The sequence below is a fragment of the Stegastes partitus genome, unplaced genomic scaffold (assembly GCF_000690725.1).
Source record: "Stegastes partitus isolate 25-593 unplaced genomic scaffold, Stegastes_partitus-1.0.2 Scaffold470, whole genome shotgun sequence".
Lineage (NCBI taxonomy): Eukaryota > Metazoa > Chordata > Actinopteri > Pomacentridae > Stegastes > Stegastes partitus.
The window spans coordinates 383,809-399,858 of NW_007578201.1; the positions used below are offsets into that span (position 1 = coordinate 383,809).

Sequence of the window (16,050 nt, forward strand, 5' to 3'; positions counted from 1 at the left end):
TAGAGTTTGAAGTGTTCTCTGTTTTGTGTGCACAAGGTTAGATTTTATGCAGTAGTAGTTACAAAAAGAAATCCAGTTTTCTGTAAAATACAGTGTGCTGCATGCATAATTTTCCCCAACAAAACCATATTTAATGAAATATTACAAATTGATATTTCATAAGACTACATAGGTCATGACTGGCAGTGACATACAGATGTTCATATAGTTAAAAGTATTTGTAAATATGTTACTTTCATCATATGTGTGTATAAAATATCAATAAAGCTGTAAAGTTTGCTCCACTGCTTTCAGATGAAAAACTAGTTTGTGTTTCCTCCTCCCACTCTTCCTCTGATGCTGTGACTCCAATCTGGTGCCTTTCACCTCTGAAAACACCCTCAGTCTGAGCGCTTTAATTAGTTAAATAAACCAAAGCAGTGTTATCCCCGTGAGCTAATCTAAGGCTCTCCTTCAACTGTGTTTGTGCGGAAGGAAACATGCCCTGTCTGTGCAGAAGGTGGAAACAGAGTTCCAGGCCTGGGCCTCGTCACGGCCGGGCGCTGGGGGTGGCTGAGGGCTGCAGGAGCTTTGAGACTGAGGGTTTTGGGCCCGAAAGTGTCCCCAGAGTCTGCCATTACTGAGTGACAACTGTTTCAGCCTGAGCTGTGGTCTGGGCCAGGCCAGGCCGCATTAAGACAGGCCCTGGGGCTGTTCATTGTCAGGGGGATGGGTCACAGATGTGTGCACGTTTATGTGTGTGTATTTGGGCTGGAAAAGGTAGTGCACTGGTCTTGAGGGTTCAGTATTTTTGGTTGGCTGATTTTGTATTCCTGCTACGCTGTTTGGCAGACGCTAACTCCCACCAGCCCTAACCCACACACACGCACACTCACGCTCACACTCACACTCACACACACACTAACACACACACTCACACACACACTTGGGAGATTCGTATGGATTGTACCTTGATATGTTTGTGCATACACGTGTATGTATACATTCATTCATTGGCATGTGTATACCTTTGTATATTTATGTGTGCTCATCAGCATAAATGCACACAGTTGTGTATTTATGTGTGCATTTCTGCTCTGGGAGAAATTTTGGAATATCTCAGCACAGATTAGTGACTGCTGTGGAGACCACTGCTGTGTTTTTCGAAACCATGATTACTTCCTGTCCTGCCTCTGCCACCCCCTCCCCAAGAGAAACGTGTGCGCAGCTTCATTTATGTGTACGTGTGCACGGCTTGCATCCACATCTGTGTTGCCTCTCAGTGCATAAAGAGAAACACACCCTGTATTGCCTTCTCATCGTTGTACAGGGCTTCCCCTCTTTCACATGTGATTATGGAAAATCCCACAGCCTCTCACACCAGCGACAAAACACAGAGCCCCGTTTGAATTGTACAGCGTTTGCGTAATTCGGCAGAAGAAGGGGAAATATGCCCACGCGAGTGAACCTGCCTTGACACTTAGCCAGAGTCACTCACCAAACATAAGGCCTGCCGGTTTATTATCTTTGGACAATGTGACCTCTGCTGTATTTAATTTTTTATGTATATTTTTCTTTAAGATGGACGTTTAAATCTACGTATGCAAACTGTCTCGCTACCCAGCTTGTCAGAAACACAAGGCCGTTGTAGTTATTGTTTTCATTCTATTCATAGAGTCAATGTTGCTCGGTCGATTTGCATAAAAGCAGCATGTTTTACATGGAGATCCATCTTGTCGAGTGGCTGAGTAAATCAAAGGGCAGGCTGGGACATCTGAGCCGAGGGCGTCTCAGCCATTTAAATGTATAGAATATAGAAAACCTTCATCAGACATGGGCCAGTGCTCCTCAAAGAGATTGGCCTTGTGGATGGCCCCTCATATAATCACCTGAGCATTGCATTGGCATATAGGGAGAAGACGTGCTGACCTAGACTCAACCACTTTCCAACGTTCCACAGCCTCATAAATGTCAGATGTGAACTTAATGAAGATAGGTTGAGTGGCTTTGAGGAGTGTCCTCCACACATTAGCTTAAGCAAAATGCTTCGCTCTATAGTCAGCGGAGATGGGCGGCACTTTGACCTTGAATGATTCACTGTTGTCCTCTCACCAGCAGACTTACCGTGGATGAGATGGAAAATGTTCAGATTCTCCGTCACGATCGACGTTGAAGTCACGTGCTGAGTTGTTCTGATCTTTTATATCATGTATTAACAGGCTTGTCTGTGTTTACAAACCTTTAAATCCAGTCTTATAGATCAGTGTTAATAAATGTACATGACACAGAACTGGATCATGCAAGCATCTGTCAGATCTGGCGTGCTTGCATGTGTTCGGGTCAACATAGAGTACATGCACTTTTGGCCTGCACACAAAACCACAGACACTCATGCTAACAAGGAGACGGTTTTAAAGGCTCCTCTGAAAGTTTCCAATCTGTTGAACCAGTACCAAACCACATGGATTTACTAACAGCTCCTCTTCTTGTGTTACTGCAGCACATCCATTTTATAGTTTTTTTTTTTTGATGAACACATGAATAAATGCATGAGATGCCGACATAATCCTCCTCTGTTTTATCTAGCATCACAAGAGAAGTACAAATTATGTGTTTGTACTGATGCTGGTAACAGGGCCAGATGTGAAATATTAGCATTGTATTAAGAGGTGGATTTGAGCTTATTTTTCTGCACATAAAGATGTAAATAGATACGTTTTCTTTTTTGTTTTAAGTGTGAAACGGTAAGGAAGATAAAGAGACACCAATATGATCTCATTGGTGTTTTATTGTAATTTTGATTTAACATAAAAAAAATCTAATCTATGGGTTTTAGGTGTTCAGTTCTTTGTCCTAAAGAAGCTGATGAAACCATGTAATAGACAGTTACAGTCACTCCTTCTCTGCGCCTTTTCTGGTCTCTGGTTAGTTTCAGACAATGGCTATGAGCAGACTAATTTCCCAACCTTTTTCTCATGGAAATAGCATATGCAGGCCTCAACCATGAGCTCATTCTCAGGCCGCGCCAAGTCAGGCTCAAACGTCTCAGCCTACACACACAAGCTGTCACTCCCACACAGCCAGTCACAGAGCACAGCAACATACTGACGGCTCTGTCATAATTTTGTGTTGGTCATTTTCTTTCTGCTTGTCCCTTTTGTAAACTATCTATCACAGCGTGTCTGCCTCACATGATAGATTTTCTCACTCGCTGGATTGTCTGCTTAATGTTGTTTTACACGTTTCCACTGACACTTCCCTTCTGTGTTTTCTGTATTTTGTGGTTTTAAGAGGGATTTTTTTTTTCTTTGCGGACTATAGTAACGTGTTTAAATTATATCCAATTAAGGCCAAGCAAAGCAAATAAAATTGTGAGCTTCACTATTTTCTAACATTTAATAGACAAACAATTCAGCAGGTATTTCGTCAGTGAACATAAAGAATACAGCTACAATAAAAATGCATGTTTGCTGCAATCCTAAATAACAGTATGACAGCCTGGAGTACTGAGATACTTTGGCGTGGTCTCGGACATCCGTACTCTGCTGTGGGTGTGTTCCACCTCGTGCTAGTTGGCCTGACAGTGAGCTGTGTGATGATGTCCAGAGGCCGCTCAGCCGGCGTCTGCTCTGACATTTATGGTCCTATACCTCTTCATTAACACCACCTAACCAAGCCTACGAGCCCGCCTGCCCAGCCCTCCGCTGATTCTGTGTGGTTGTGGAGGATGGATTGGTGTTTGTGTGTAAATGTGTGTGCACGAGAGAGAGAGTGTGTGTCAGACAGTGAAGAAGTGTGTTTATATGTGAAATATGCACGTGTGCTTGAACACAAGTGTGTGCATTTTAACCTCTGCTGCATAGGCCTTTGTTTTCCTCTCTTTGTGTTGTTTTGATTTAGACACAATAATCTTAGCTTGTCGTAGCATTTATTAGTTAATCATGTGATCTTAGGAAATATGGTCAAATGGATTATTATCATTTTGCACATATAAACTGAGGTACAGTAACACAAGAACAGTCAAAATGAAATGAAAAAAAAAGGCTAACACATCTTTTCTGTGTTTTTATTTCTCCCTTTCCCCCCCTCAGGCCGTGGAGTCTCAAATTAGGAGTTTTGGACAGACCCCCTGCCAGTTGCTCATTGAGCCACACCCACCTCGAAGCTCAGCCATGCAAGTGGTGAGTGGTGCACAAACATACATCAAGAAACAAATACCTAACTAACAAATAACCTAGAGCTGCACGCACACCCCTCCATACCTGTAGTCTTCCAGCTTAAAAAGGCTCTGGTGGGTCAGAAGCCAGCTGAGCTGCAGTATCAGGATTTCTTCTGCCTTAATTCTGTCTTTGATTTCTGTTCAGCACTGGAGCATAAATCTTCTCCATAATTTGTAACTCGTTCTTTTCATCTTTCATTTATGTCCTGTCCTCTCTTTCTCCTATCCACCACTGTGGGAACATAGTCTTGGTTTTGAAAGCATCCCCTCGCTCATCATTAGTGAGGTGTGTGTGAAAGGAAGAGATCACAAGCATTTGTGGGCATGTGTGTTTAGTAAGAGGTTTTCTGGGGAAAGGCAAAGCTTCATGCTGGAACCCTGGGTCTGAGCCAGATTTTCCACCTGAGCTGGAAACAGAGGAGATCAGCAAAAGAGTGCAATGAACGGCAGTTCTGATGTGACGGCCCTTTAAGGGCCAGCGAGTGCAGTCAGTGTGCCTGCCTGTGATGGACCAAGGCCCCATGAGTCCCTATTAGTGTGGTGTCCCTGTGGCGCTGACAGCTGGCTGTAGACCACCACCCAGTGCACACATGCACACACAGACACAAACCCAGACTACTGCTTTGAATTCGCCGCCCAACTGTATGGGTGAATTCCTGTGAAACGTTTTTATTTTTCCTCCACCACGTATAGTTTTCAAACATAATATTCAGGCACCGTTTTTCAAACAAATTTCTAACCCTCCCCGCAGCTCCATATTCCTTCAGAACGCGCTGTTCTTTTTGCTTTTACATGGTCCTGCTCTCTACTTTCTCTCCATCCTCTCTCATGCGAGTGTGTTGTCAGAGTGTCGGCATCTGCCCATGCTGGTGGTAATGATACTGTCAGTGCTTCTGGTTAGCTGTCAGACACACCGGATTTACTCAGGTCTGTTCCTGATGTTAAACACTGATGTTCCTCTTCTTTACACGCAAGGAGGAAAATAGCTTTCTGTAAGAGCTGCTTAGTACAAACACTCTGTAAATGGCTCTAGAACCTGTCTGCGTAGAGGAAACAGTCTGATAGGTCAATAAAATCACTTTTTTATGCCTATTTTAGAGATGTTCTCTCCAACTTGAATCTAATGGAATTTACAACAGTTAAATGTGCAAAAGGAGAGCTTAAATGGTTAATCAGTTAGTCAGCTAACAGTAGGTCAACAAAAGTTTTTTGTTTGTTTGTTTAAAAAAACAATTGCCTCAAAATGTAGTTTTTATCTTGTTGAATACTGGAATATGTTTCTTTCTGTGTTTTGCATCATTAAATATATTTGATGTTTGAATGGGAAGACATGTTGCTTGTTTTGTTGGAAATTTTTCTGATTTTTTTTTTTTTTTTTTTTTTTTGGACATTTTACGGACCAATCCATTAATGGTAAATAAAAATAATCAGCTTATTTGATAATGAATATACTGGTCAGATACAGTCGTACACAGAAAAGTGACTTTTAAGAATGTAGAACATTTACATGCATGCCTGATGCATGTTTCTGGTCCAAACTCTTCTGTGTTTTGTGTCCTTAAAGATCCCCCAGAAAAGACAAAACAACTCCCTGCTTGGAATAATGACCTGTGCCTGATGGAGATTTTGCCTCAAAAAAAGTACAATTAAGTCATGAAAAGTACAAATTATAATGACTTGGGTTCCTTATCCATCATTTAAAAGAATAGAACCTATAGATGTGGAAACATTGTATTTTAACTGCTGAACACAAGATGGCTTCACTGTCTGCTCCCAGTGTCGTTGCCTCTGAAGGGTCAAGGTCAAATATCCATTTAAAACACATTTGTAAATGGACGGGAACTTTAACAGAACGTCTTCTCTTTTCTGTGTTGAAAGTCCCGATACAACTGAAAATGAATTTTCCTCTCAGTTTTCCGTTCCCAGTTTTCCCGCAGTGTTGTTTCAAAAGCAGCCTTGTACCTTTTCTGTTCACACTCAGACTAAACTCTTTCCTAGTTTGGCCGTACTGCTCGACTGCTGCTTACAACTATCCTGCTCAAGCCTTCTAACTTTCTCTGTCCTTCTGTTTCCTCTCTCTCCCTCTGTTTTTTTCTTCTCTACCACCAACTGGGGCTGCTTCCTTCATCTTTTTTTGCACTTTGTCTGTTGCTCCATATCTCGGCTCTTTCCCCCTCTCTTCCCTTCGTCCTGTTGTCCGTCCCGGGGGCCTGAACAGTATCTTCTCCTGCAGACCCCGCTGATGTTTACGGAGCAGATGCAGCAGGATGTTATCATGGTGCTGAAGTTCCCGTCCAATTCTCCTGTGACACACGTAGCAGCCAACACCCAGCCAGGTCTAACATCTCCTGCCATCATCACTGTCACCGCCAACCGCCTCTTCGCTGTCAACAAGTGGCATGGCTTAACAGGTGAGAGACGCATACATACATTTCACTGAATTAATGATCTTTATCTTCACAAAAAACTGAATTTAACTGTGATTTTATACATCTGTGTTGGTATTTTAAGCAGGCAAAAAGAGTCCTTTTTTAAAAAAAAAAACTTATCTTTTTGCCATCACAGAATCTTTTTCATACTTCGTCTGTTCATCTCTCCTCAATACTTTAGTGTCTAATTTATCTGAGGATCGACCCGTCTCGTCTCTAAAGGATGGACGTTGATTTGGGAGACAGTTGACTGTGTCTCCTAGATAGCAGTATCAAATGTGACACATGTAGCAGCCAGCATTAGGTCTCACGTCCACCTCCATACATCAGCCGCTCACTTCACAAAACCTTATTTACTCAACGCCCATCCTGCCCTAGAAGAAACATTAAATTTGATATCTGAGTTTATGAGGATGAAGACTGATTGCTTTTCAGTTGAATACAACCTCATCCATGTGGATCACAGACAAGACTGATTAACCTAATTGGTTTAGTGAGCAGGGATAATAAAGAAAGTATGTGCTGTTCAGAAGTAGGCCATTAATTGTAGGGATTTACTGGATTCAGTTGCCATTAGATTTGATAAAACACAGGCAGACCCAAACTTCTTCTTAGATCTTAGAGTAAAGGATGCAGGAATAAAACGATAAAGTTTGTTGGAAGCAACACAGGGTTTGCACGGCTTACTCACATTTTATTTTTTAACTCTTAAGAGACGCTGTTAAAATGGTTGATGCACATATTGTAGTAAAAATACATATCAGTGTTTTTGATATTTAAGTTAAACTGGTACAGAAGAGTTTTGGCAGTAATAAATTAGATCAGCAGCAAGTTAGTAAACAGTTCTGGCAAGTTGAATTTTTTAAGTCAGCTTCTTAAATATTAGAATTATTCCCTTTTTAAATTTAAACCAAAAAAAATATATATATATATTTAGTGTGTTTTTTATGGGTTTTGCTGCAGTCCTATCAAGGAATCACACATTAAAATGAATTAAAAATATAATGATGAAATACAATGAAATTTGTAATAACAAAAAGTCCGAAGATTGACATAATTTCTGTGTAGATTTTTGCTTATAGTTACATTGGTTGGGCAAAGAAATGCATTTTACACTACTTCATATTCTCTATGGCCTTTTTGACTTATTGATGTCTAATTCGAGGAAGAGCACTTGAGCCAGTAGGTCACAGTGTGACTTTATGGTTATAGTTTTCATTGGGTTATAATGAAGTCAAAGCCAGCATCTTCTTCACAAGGCCACATAATTACAATATTAATCCAATCTGTCTTCTTCTCTGTCAGGTCATTCGAGCTCAACGGTGCAGGACCAGCAGTACCAACTTCCTGTGGAAATTGACCCCCTGATAGGTATGTTCTCATTTATGGCTGCTAAAGAATCCACACGTGTGTATTCTTTACAGAGTGTGAGCTTATATATGCATGAAATGAGTTTTTGTGTGGATTTGTGTATGAATTCTGCCGGCATCTTGGTGACTCATGGCGGTCTGCAGAGCTGTGTCCCTGGACAGTAGATTAGAGTTGTTTCTCAGCCTCTGCCCCAGTTCACTCGTCATGATATAGGCCCTGCTCTCACACTAAACCATTTGCATGCAAATTGGAATGCAATGAGCTGTGGCCTAGGCCGGCATTTCATCATCAACTCCCCCTCTTTCTCCCTCTCCGCCGTCCCTTTCCTCCCTCCCTTTCTGCATCCTCTTTGGTTTAATTTGAGCGTAGGGAAAGGACGCGTGTCAATGGAAATGAATATGAATGTGGTAATAATGTGTGATTGAGAATGCACGGCGGACGGCTGTCAGGACAATATGGGCGCCTCTCATCCTTCACGACTTGTTGATGAGCAGGAGAAGAGTGCCGAGCTGCAGTGATATATGGGATGCACTGGCGGAGCAGGGAGAGACGAGCCACTTCTTTCTATCTGCTCCCGCCTCTGTCGCTTTCCTGCAGCCTCCTGCAATCTCATGCACATCTGCAAAGGGAGGGCTGTTCTTTCTCTCTGAATGTTGTGGTCACTCTCAGTCTCACCAGACCGTTTCCACACTTTTTTTTTTTTTTTTCCCCTCAAAACACTTGACTTCTGAAAATAACCAGGGTTGAGGCTCAGATATTCATCTTTATCTGCACGCACAGTACTTTATTTCTCTCCTTCACTGACCCTCTGTACCGCTGGAATAAAAGAAATCTTACCAGTGCATCAGTATTTACACATTCTGCACAAGTTTTTATACATGTATTTCAGTGGGCGTATGTTATTTATCACTGGCTGCACACTTTTTAGAGTAATTTTATCCTTTAAATCTTTTACCATTTATTTTAGAATTTGACATTGTTTACTCTTATCTCACATTTGTCATCATTTCTACCACTAAAGCATAAATAATGTACTAAATGATATATTTTTGTGTTTGTGGGAGTGCATGTGTGTGTTTTGGGGGAGGTAGCTGGGATTTTTGCTCTTGTCAGTAATATATTTACACTGTTTGCATTCCAGGAGGAGTCTGAGCTAAACACAGTAAATTGAGGATGAGTGTTGAGCCATCTGTGGCTTTGGGAAATGTTAAAAATTGGTTGAAATATTGGCTGTAGCAGGTATACTGGACTATCTCATGCGAGACAATCTTCTCTGACACCTGTTCTCCTACGGTTTCAACCCCATCAAATGAGAAACACTTTACAATAAAAATGTCTCTTTAGAAAAGAAAAAGATGCCTCTTATCAAAAAGAGAAAGTCAATGGGTTTTCTTTCTAAAAACACACTTAAATGCGCAGCCAAGATGAGTTTGTCTGTTCTAACTTGGGTGATGTGCATATTTTGTAAAGACTATGTACACGCTCTCATCACTCGACTCTCACGGAAAATGTGAAATGAACTTGACCTGCAGGAAGTTTCATGTATTCCCTCACAAATCTTCTTTGCACTGTGTGCTGAAACCTCAGTGGAGGTGCATCCAAGTGTGAGCTCTTTGGCTGAAAATGGCTGATGTATAAACAGCACAGTGTTTGCTGGATCACACTGCAGATTTTATACTGCTGCGTACATCTGTGCATTTTCAAAATGTAATACTGTATTTCACTCCATATATGTTTTTTCTTTTTAATATCTCCTCTCCAGCCAGTAACGTGGGCAGTCATCGCCGGCAGATCTCAGACCTGCTGGATCAAAGCATTCAGATCAGTTCGCAGTGTTTCGTGATCACGGCCGACAACCGCTTCATCCTTCTGTGTGGCTTCTGGGACAAGAGCTTCCGGGTCTACTCCACTGACTCAGGTGTTGTATCCCTCATTGTATGGAATCAGGACTAATGTACGTCTATGTTAACTGAAGAGGCAGTTTTATGAATAATGGTGTAATTATAATCTGTGTAGCAACTGCACAGAGACACAGAGTTAAGGATTATATTGCATGATAATATGCTATTTGCATGTATGGAACCATCATTTCTATCCCATACATGCAAAAGCCTATTCCTGTATTCCCACTTCTCGGTTTTGTTACTACATAGTTAACTTTGTCAAAACAATTTTGCTTTATAATTATCACTATATCATTTGGGTAGCCTCTCGACCACTGAATTTTTCACGCCAAACCCTCGCTGTGAAGTTTTTGTGTCTCAACAAACACCTAATTACACCTCTTGCATACTATAGTGCAATAGTGCTACATTTTTTTTTTGGTTGGAAGAGAAAATAAACCTGTGAAAGTTCACAGCCATCAAGAAGCTATTAAGTCATGCAATTAACCTTTTTTAAAATTAATAAACCTCCATTGGCTTTCCTCTAGCACCATCCTCAGGACATACTTCTCCCTCTTAGCTCCAAGACTCTCGTTTTGTTTTGTTTGGTACCGCAGTCTTGAAGTATGTAATGTAATGAACACTGCAGCTGCTATTAGCTCTTCGAATTAAAGTGCTTTATATTATTAGTTCAATAAACAAAACAGTAAAGAGCCTATTTGTTATGCCACTGACAGTGGGTTCTGTTTTCCTGCACTGTTGCTGCATTGTATCGTTGTTGTTCCAGCTGTCCTGCCTTTGGAATTGTTATAAATGTACGTAGTTACTTACCACATGAGGACTCACTTTATTTTCTCCTCTTTCTTTGCTAGTTCAAAGCATGTGTGCTGTCAGCAGTTCATAGTCGTCTAATATCCCTAAAATACCACTGACCTGTGTCATTTATTAAAGACTCTCTCTCAGCTGGAGCACAAAACTCTATTTTCAGGTTATTGTTTTGATTTCGTGGAGTTCAGTGTGATCTCCCCTTAGATCAGTAATTGTAAATGATGGGAAGAATCTATTGCATGAAAGACATTTGCTGTACCCTGTACGTCTGGAGATATTCACCTAGCTTGAATACACAGCTCCACACGGTTTCTCACAGTGGCGTCGTGTTTGCCTGAATACCACTGACTTGTTACTTATACAGTACTTGCATGCACATATCCAATGCAGACTTTGTTACACGCACACATGCACACACTCTGACGCACAAAAAAAAAATGGCATCAGGTCAGGGGTCCTAAATGAAACTGTCTGAAGCTTCATCTCTGTACCCTTCTCCTCAACGCGTCCCCCCCCCCTCAGCCCCGTTCACAATACTACACACATCTATACAACGGAGTCTGATTCAATTTCTACAGGCCAGGCCCTCCCTGTCTTTAATGGAGGAGGGAGGGAAGGAGGGATGGGAGCGCAGAGATAGCTCTATTGTGTGACTGCCACCAGGGTGTACGACTGGAACGCGAACACAGTTTAATCGCACACGCTCAACACCTGCCACCAATGTCCCTAAATCCCCTCGGTTAAAGAACTGAGGGATTTTTATCAATTACAAGACTTGATTGGTACACGTGCACAAAACACACAGCCTCATACGCCGACATTCACACACACACAATTTAATTTGTTTGTGTGAATGCGTGTGTGAGTGTGTGTGTGTGTGTGTGTGTGTGTGAGCAAAAAAGTGTGTGTTCAATATGAGGTGCATGGTAGCCATTATTGCAGCAGCCACCATTACTTATATTCAGTGTTTAGAAAAATGTCAAACATTTTACATCTTTGATGTCTCTGTTCTTCGTTGGAAGTTTAGTCAGTGACCCGCCCGGTTTCATAATAATCCTCATCGTTCCAGGGAGATACAGCTTAATTATCCGGTGGACAGTGATTTTGACACCCAGACAGAAATGTCATGTGTTGCAAACTATCCACTGTTTGACTGCAGAGGTCACATTATGAGGAACGTAATGAGTATTAGACAGCTAGACAGTGGAGCTGTGGTCTGGAAATCTGACAGCAATTAGCCTCTTTATATATACACATGGAGTGCACTGCATGTGCACAGGCGCACACACAAAGTTGAGGCAAATATTTATTCTTGTCTGGGAATTAGCAAAAGTCTGATGTTGTGTGGATCAACCAGCCAAGCAGACAGATGATCAACGAACACATGCTGAAGAGTTCAAAAGAGCTACATCCAGCCATATATTCATACTCCATTGTTGTTATTAATGTGCAGTATAAAATCGTATGTTGCACCTTGTTCAAAAATCTATTTACAAATACATCATTCTTTCGTTGTTTACAAATAAGTAAATATTGACTACTAAGAACATGTTTGTGTATTTGTGTGCTTTTGCAGGCAAACTGACGCAGATAGTGTTTGGCCATCGTGATGTGGTGACGTGTCTGGCTCGCTCTGAGTCGTACATCGGAGGAGACTGCTACGTCCTGTCAGGCTCCAGAGATGCCACCCTGCTGCTGTGGTACTGGAATGGAAAGCACAGCAGCATCGGAGAGAGCCCAGGCAGTGAGTACACAGCAGGCAAGCCGGCCTGATGTCAGTGCACACACACACACACACACACACTACACACACTCACAGACACACACCGGTATTCGGTGAGTGCTCACTCTCCCAGACAGTTGTGACTGTGTGATTTACGGCCTCCCTCTGTAAGGTAACAACTAGTTTCGTCTGACCAGGCCAGGCCTCCTGCATACAGATTGGATTTCGCAGCACTGTCGCACCAGGAACAGCTTTCGATAATGTGTTTGAGATTGTGTGTGTGTTTCTGTGAGGCCAGATATCATGTGTGTGTGAGAATGTGTGTGTGTGCGTGTCTCAGAGTGTGTGAGAATCTGTCTTTAATGTGAGTGAAAGTGAGGGCCACTTAGAGACGTTAAATGTGATGTTGGGGGTCGTCGGCCAGCACATGAAAGTTCACCACCATCCGAGAGCCACGGGGTCACGCTAGTCGATAAAAGTGAAAAATGTCATGGGCCTCCCTTACGTTACCATAACATATGGCATTAGCCATGATCAAAGCATTGCACACACATTGCTCAGTCTTTAGCCTTCTTAGTGCTAATTTGGCCGGCTTAGATTGGCGTACATGTTGTTAAGTGATCCATTACAAATGGGATGAAATTTATGACAAATTGTGATTTGGTTAATAAGCCACATTGGTTCTTGATATGGAGCACAGAGCGCAGATGATTGTCACTTCACTCATACACACAGATGTGGAATTTTGAAATTTTGAAATTTAAAAAGAAAAAAATCCTGTTTCTTTCAGTTAATTCATAGGGATTTTTAAACTTTTGATGCAGAGACAATACTTTTGTTGGTTTAGAAATTATTTTTTGAATGCTTTTATTGTATTCACTAATGTTTCAGCAACACTCTGCCTTCTACAGACCCTGATTGTAATCATTATCATAGCCTTTAAATTGTTGTTTACTAGTCACAGTGTGACGGTTTAGTATAAGTGACACAAATAATGTCATCATACTATTTCTGACAGCTTAACAACTTAACTGCATATTTTCTAAAACTAGACTTATTTTGATTGATTTACAGATTTATTTATTTATTTATTTACTTATCAAATGTGTGTGTGCGTTGCCATGTCTGCGCTGTACACGTCCTAGTAAACGTGTGTGCGTCAGTCTAACCTCGGTCGGCTCGGTGCCGTCACCGCGCTGAAGCTAGAGGAGCAGACAAAGCAGTCGTCATCCCAACCCCTCACCACCACAATGTGATGCTCCATTGCCCCAGACCGCAGGAGGCTCTCCCAGACATGAAGTTCTGCTGCACGCACACACACACACACTTCACAAAATACATACAGACAGCAGACTTCTCTTTATTCCTCTTCCAAACACTGAAACACTAAAGTCCGCGCATACACTTGAATGAGAGCACATGCAAACACACACACATTCCTTTTCATGCATAATGTTCTGTGGACATCTCACACACTTCATAAGCTTGACACAAATGCATCTGAATGGCTGATGTGCACATGAACACACTGACCTGTGCACACTTTGTTCCTGCTGCAGACGGCAAGATTTCACAGACGCCAACGCCATCTGCTGGCCACGTAGTAGAAACCAGCTCAGTATTATTTTTATTTACTCGCTATATTTCTGTTGTTTTAAGTGGACTGAACATTGTTAAGATTTTTTTTCTTCCATTCCTATGTTTGAAAATACCAACAAATTTGTTCGCCTGCTGTTTGTGTAAATAGTTCAAGATTTTAGCACCAACATATAAATACTTCAGACATGCAAACACTCACATATAGTCAGTTGCCTGTTTATTAGGTGCATCTAAGTGAGACTAATGAAGCCAAATACAAACGCTCTGCAAGAAATCCTTCCTTTCTAAATACACCGTACAACAGACAAGCTATTTGTTTATCAAGTTTAGCTCCCCTTCTCTTACACTTCTGTTCTGGTTTGATTCCTTTTTAACAAACAGTTAAAGGCCAAAAAGATCAGCACAGGAGTTATTATCCTGCTTCTGCGTCTTCACATTCTCCATTGATGTGACTGTGTTAACTCTGCTGTAATGACTGCGCCTCAGTGTATCAGAGGGATTTTATGGATGGTGTGGAAACCACTGCTTCATTTTAAATGTCAGCAAACCAGAAGAGATATTTGACCCAAGGGAGGTGAAGGACCGCGAGCCCGTGGTCACTGGGGACAGTGGATTTTCACAGGTTTACTCCTGCAAGTATTTAAACAGATTCACTAACGGTGAGCTAAGCCGATGTGTCTGCTTGAGACAACAACACAATGTGCAGTTACACTTGAAAGTCGGCAACAAGGTGGAAAAAAAGCATTGGAAGTGGTGAGAAAAAAAAAGAAGATTATTAATCCCTCCACTCTTTCTATGAGAGAACTATACTCAGACAAACACACAGAACTAAATCACATATTTTACTCTGAGTCAGAACTTTTTTTCCCCTGGAGGACTTTATAGTGCTAGAAAATGCAATTATGTAGCTGTTCGTTGTAGCCTTATGACTCATGTGCAGCACTGACTGACAACCAGTGCAACGCTGTTTAATTTGTTTCATGCGTTTTGGATATCTAAGTCATGGATATTACCTCCTTTGCAAATTAGTTTTTCACCTTTTTATTGTTTTGATTCCTTTAACTGTGCTCTTTCACTTCAGCTACATTTCTAGCCTTTTGTTTTTAATTTAGATATCTGACTTAGTCATCAGCATTGCCTCATTTTTCACATCCAGTTTACCGTCTTTTAAATAATTGTCTCTGCTGCCTGTAGATCACTGTTGGATTTGTGTAGTCTGGGTACTAAGGCCACAACCGTGTATTGTGTTTGTGTCTGTTCTGTGTTGTGTACATTTGCAGATTATCTGTGTATGCAGCCGTGTGCAGCACTCGAGCCCGAGACAAATTTCCCCTCTGGGACAATAAAAAATATCTTATCTTAAACTACGGCAGCTAAAGTGACCTTGTAGTTGACTTAACACCTCTGTTAAACATAAACTGAACATTATATCCTCCATGAACTCGGGCCTGTTGTGTGTTAGACTGCATCAGTTTTAAATAGCTGTATCTTATTAACCGGCGTGCAGGCTGATGTTCAGAAACACTTTATTAAATCTTTCAGTCTGTTGCTACATCTGTTTATCGAATCCAAATGATTTCTAATCACATTTTTGAAGTTTGCAAACTAGAAATTCAACAACTTTGAGCAACAAAGGAAAGAAATGTAATTTACATTGATAAATATTCTGCATATTGTAATACTGCAGTTATTTTACTAAATGGAGAAGTGAAAGCTTTGTATGTTACACTACAATAGACACATAGTTGTTTCCCCATCACTACAAATGACAATACATTGAATGACATCGATTTACCGGTGACTTAACCTAACAATAACTACTATTTTTCAAACCACAGACCATATCGTCACCTCAAACAGGATTTTTTTTTTGTCCCCCCCCCATCCCAAGTAATACAAGTACACACACACACCTTCTCCACACTGACACACAGATAGTTGATCCCCTCCTCAGCGTCCCAGCTTTAGTCATATACAGGTATAAGATTGTAATCAGATGTGGCCCTAATTTAAACCAAA

The 16,050-nt window shown here is 41.3% G+C and overlaps 1 protein-coding gene across 3 annotated transcripts in view; it reads left to right on the forward strand.

Moving 5' to 3' along the window:
- The window catches only part of lrba (LPS-responsive vesicle trafficking, beach and anchor containing), a 190,040-nt gene that overhangs the window by 164,593 nt on the left and 9,397 nt on the right, over positions 1 to 16,050 (forward strand). For all 3 annotated transcript variants that reach the window (XM_008286789.1, XM_008286792.1, XM_008286791.1), the window contains exons 48-52: positions 4,071 to 4,160; positions 6,432 to 6,609; positions 7,933 to 7,998; positions 9,761 to 9,916; positions 12,286 to 12,453. In XM_008286789.1, coding sequence (XP_008285011.1) covers positions 4,071 to 4,160; positions 6,432 to 6,609; positions 7,933 to 7,998; positions 9,761 to 9,916; positions 12,286 to 12,453 — 658 coding nt within the window. The remainder of the gene's footprint in view (positions 1 to 4,070; positions 4,161 to 6,431; positions 6,610 to 7,932; positions 7,999 to 9,760; positions 9,917 to 12,285; positions 12,454 to 16,050) is intronic.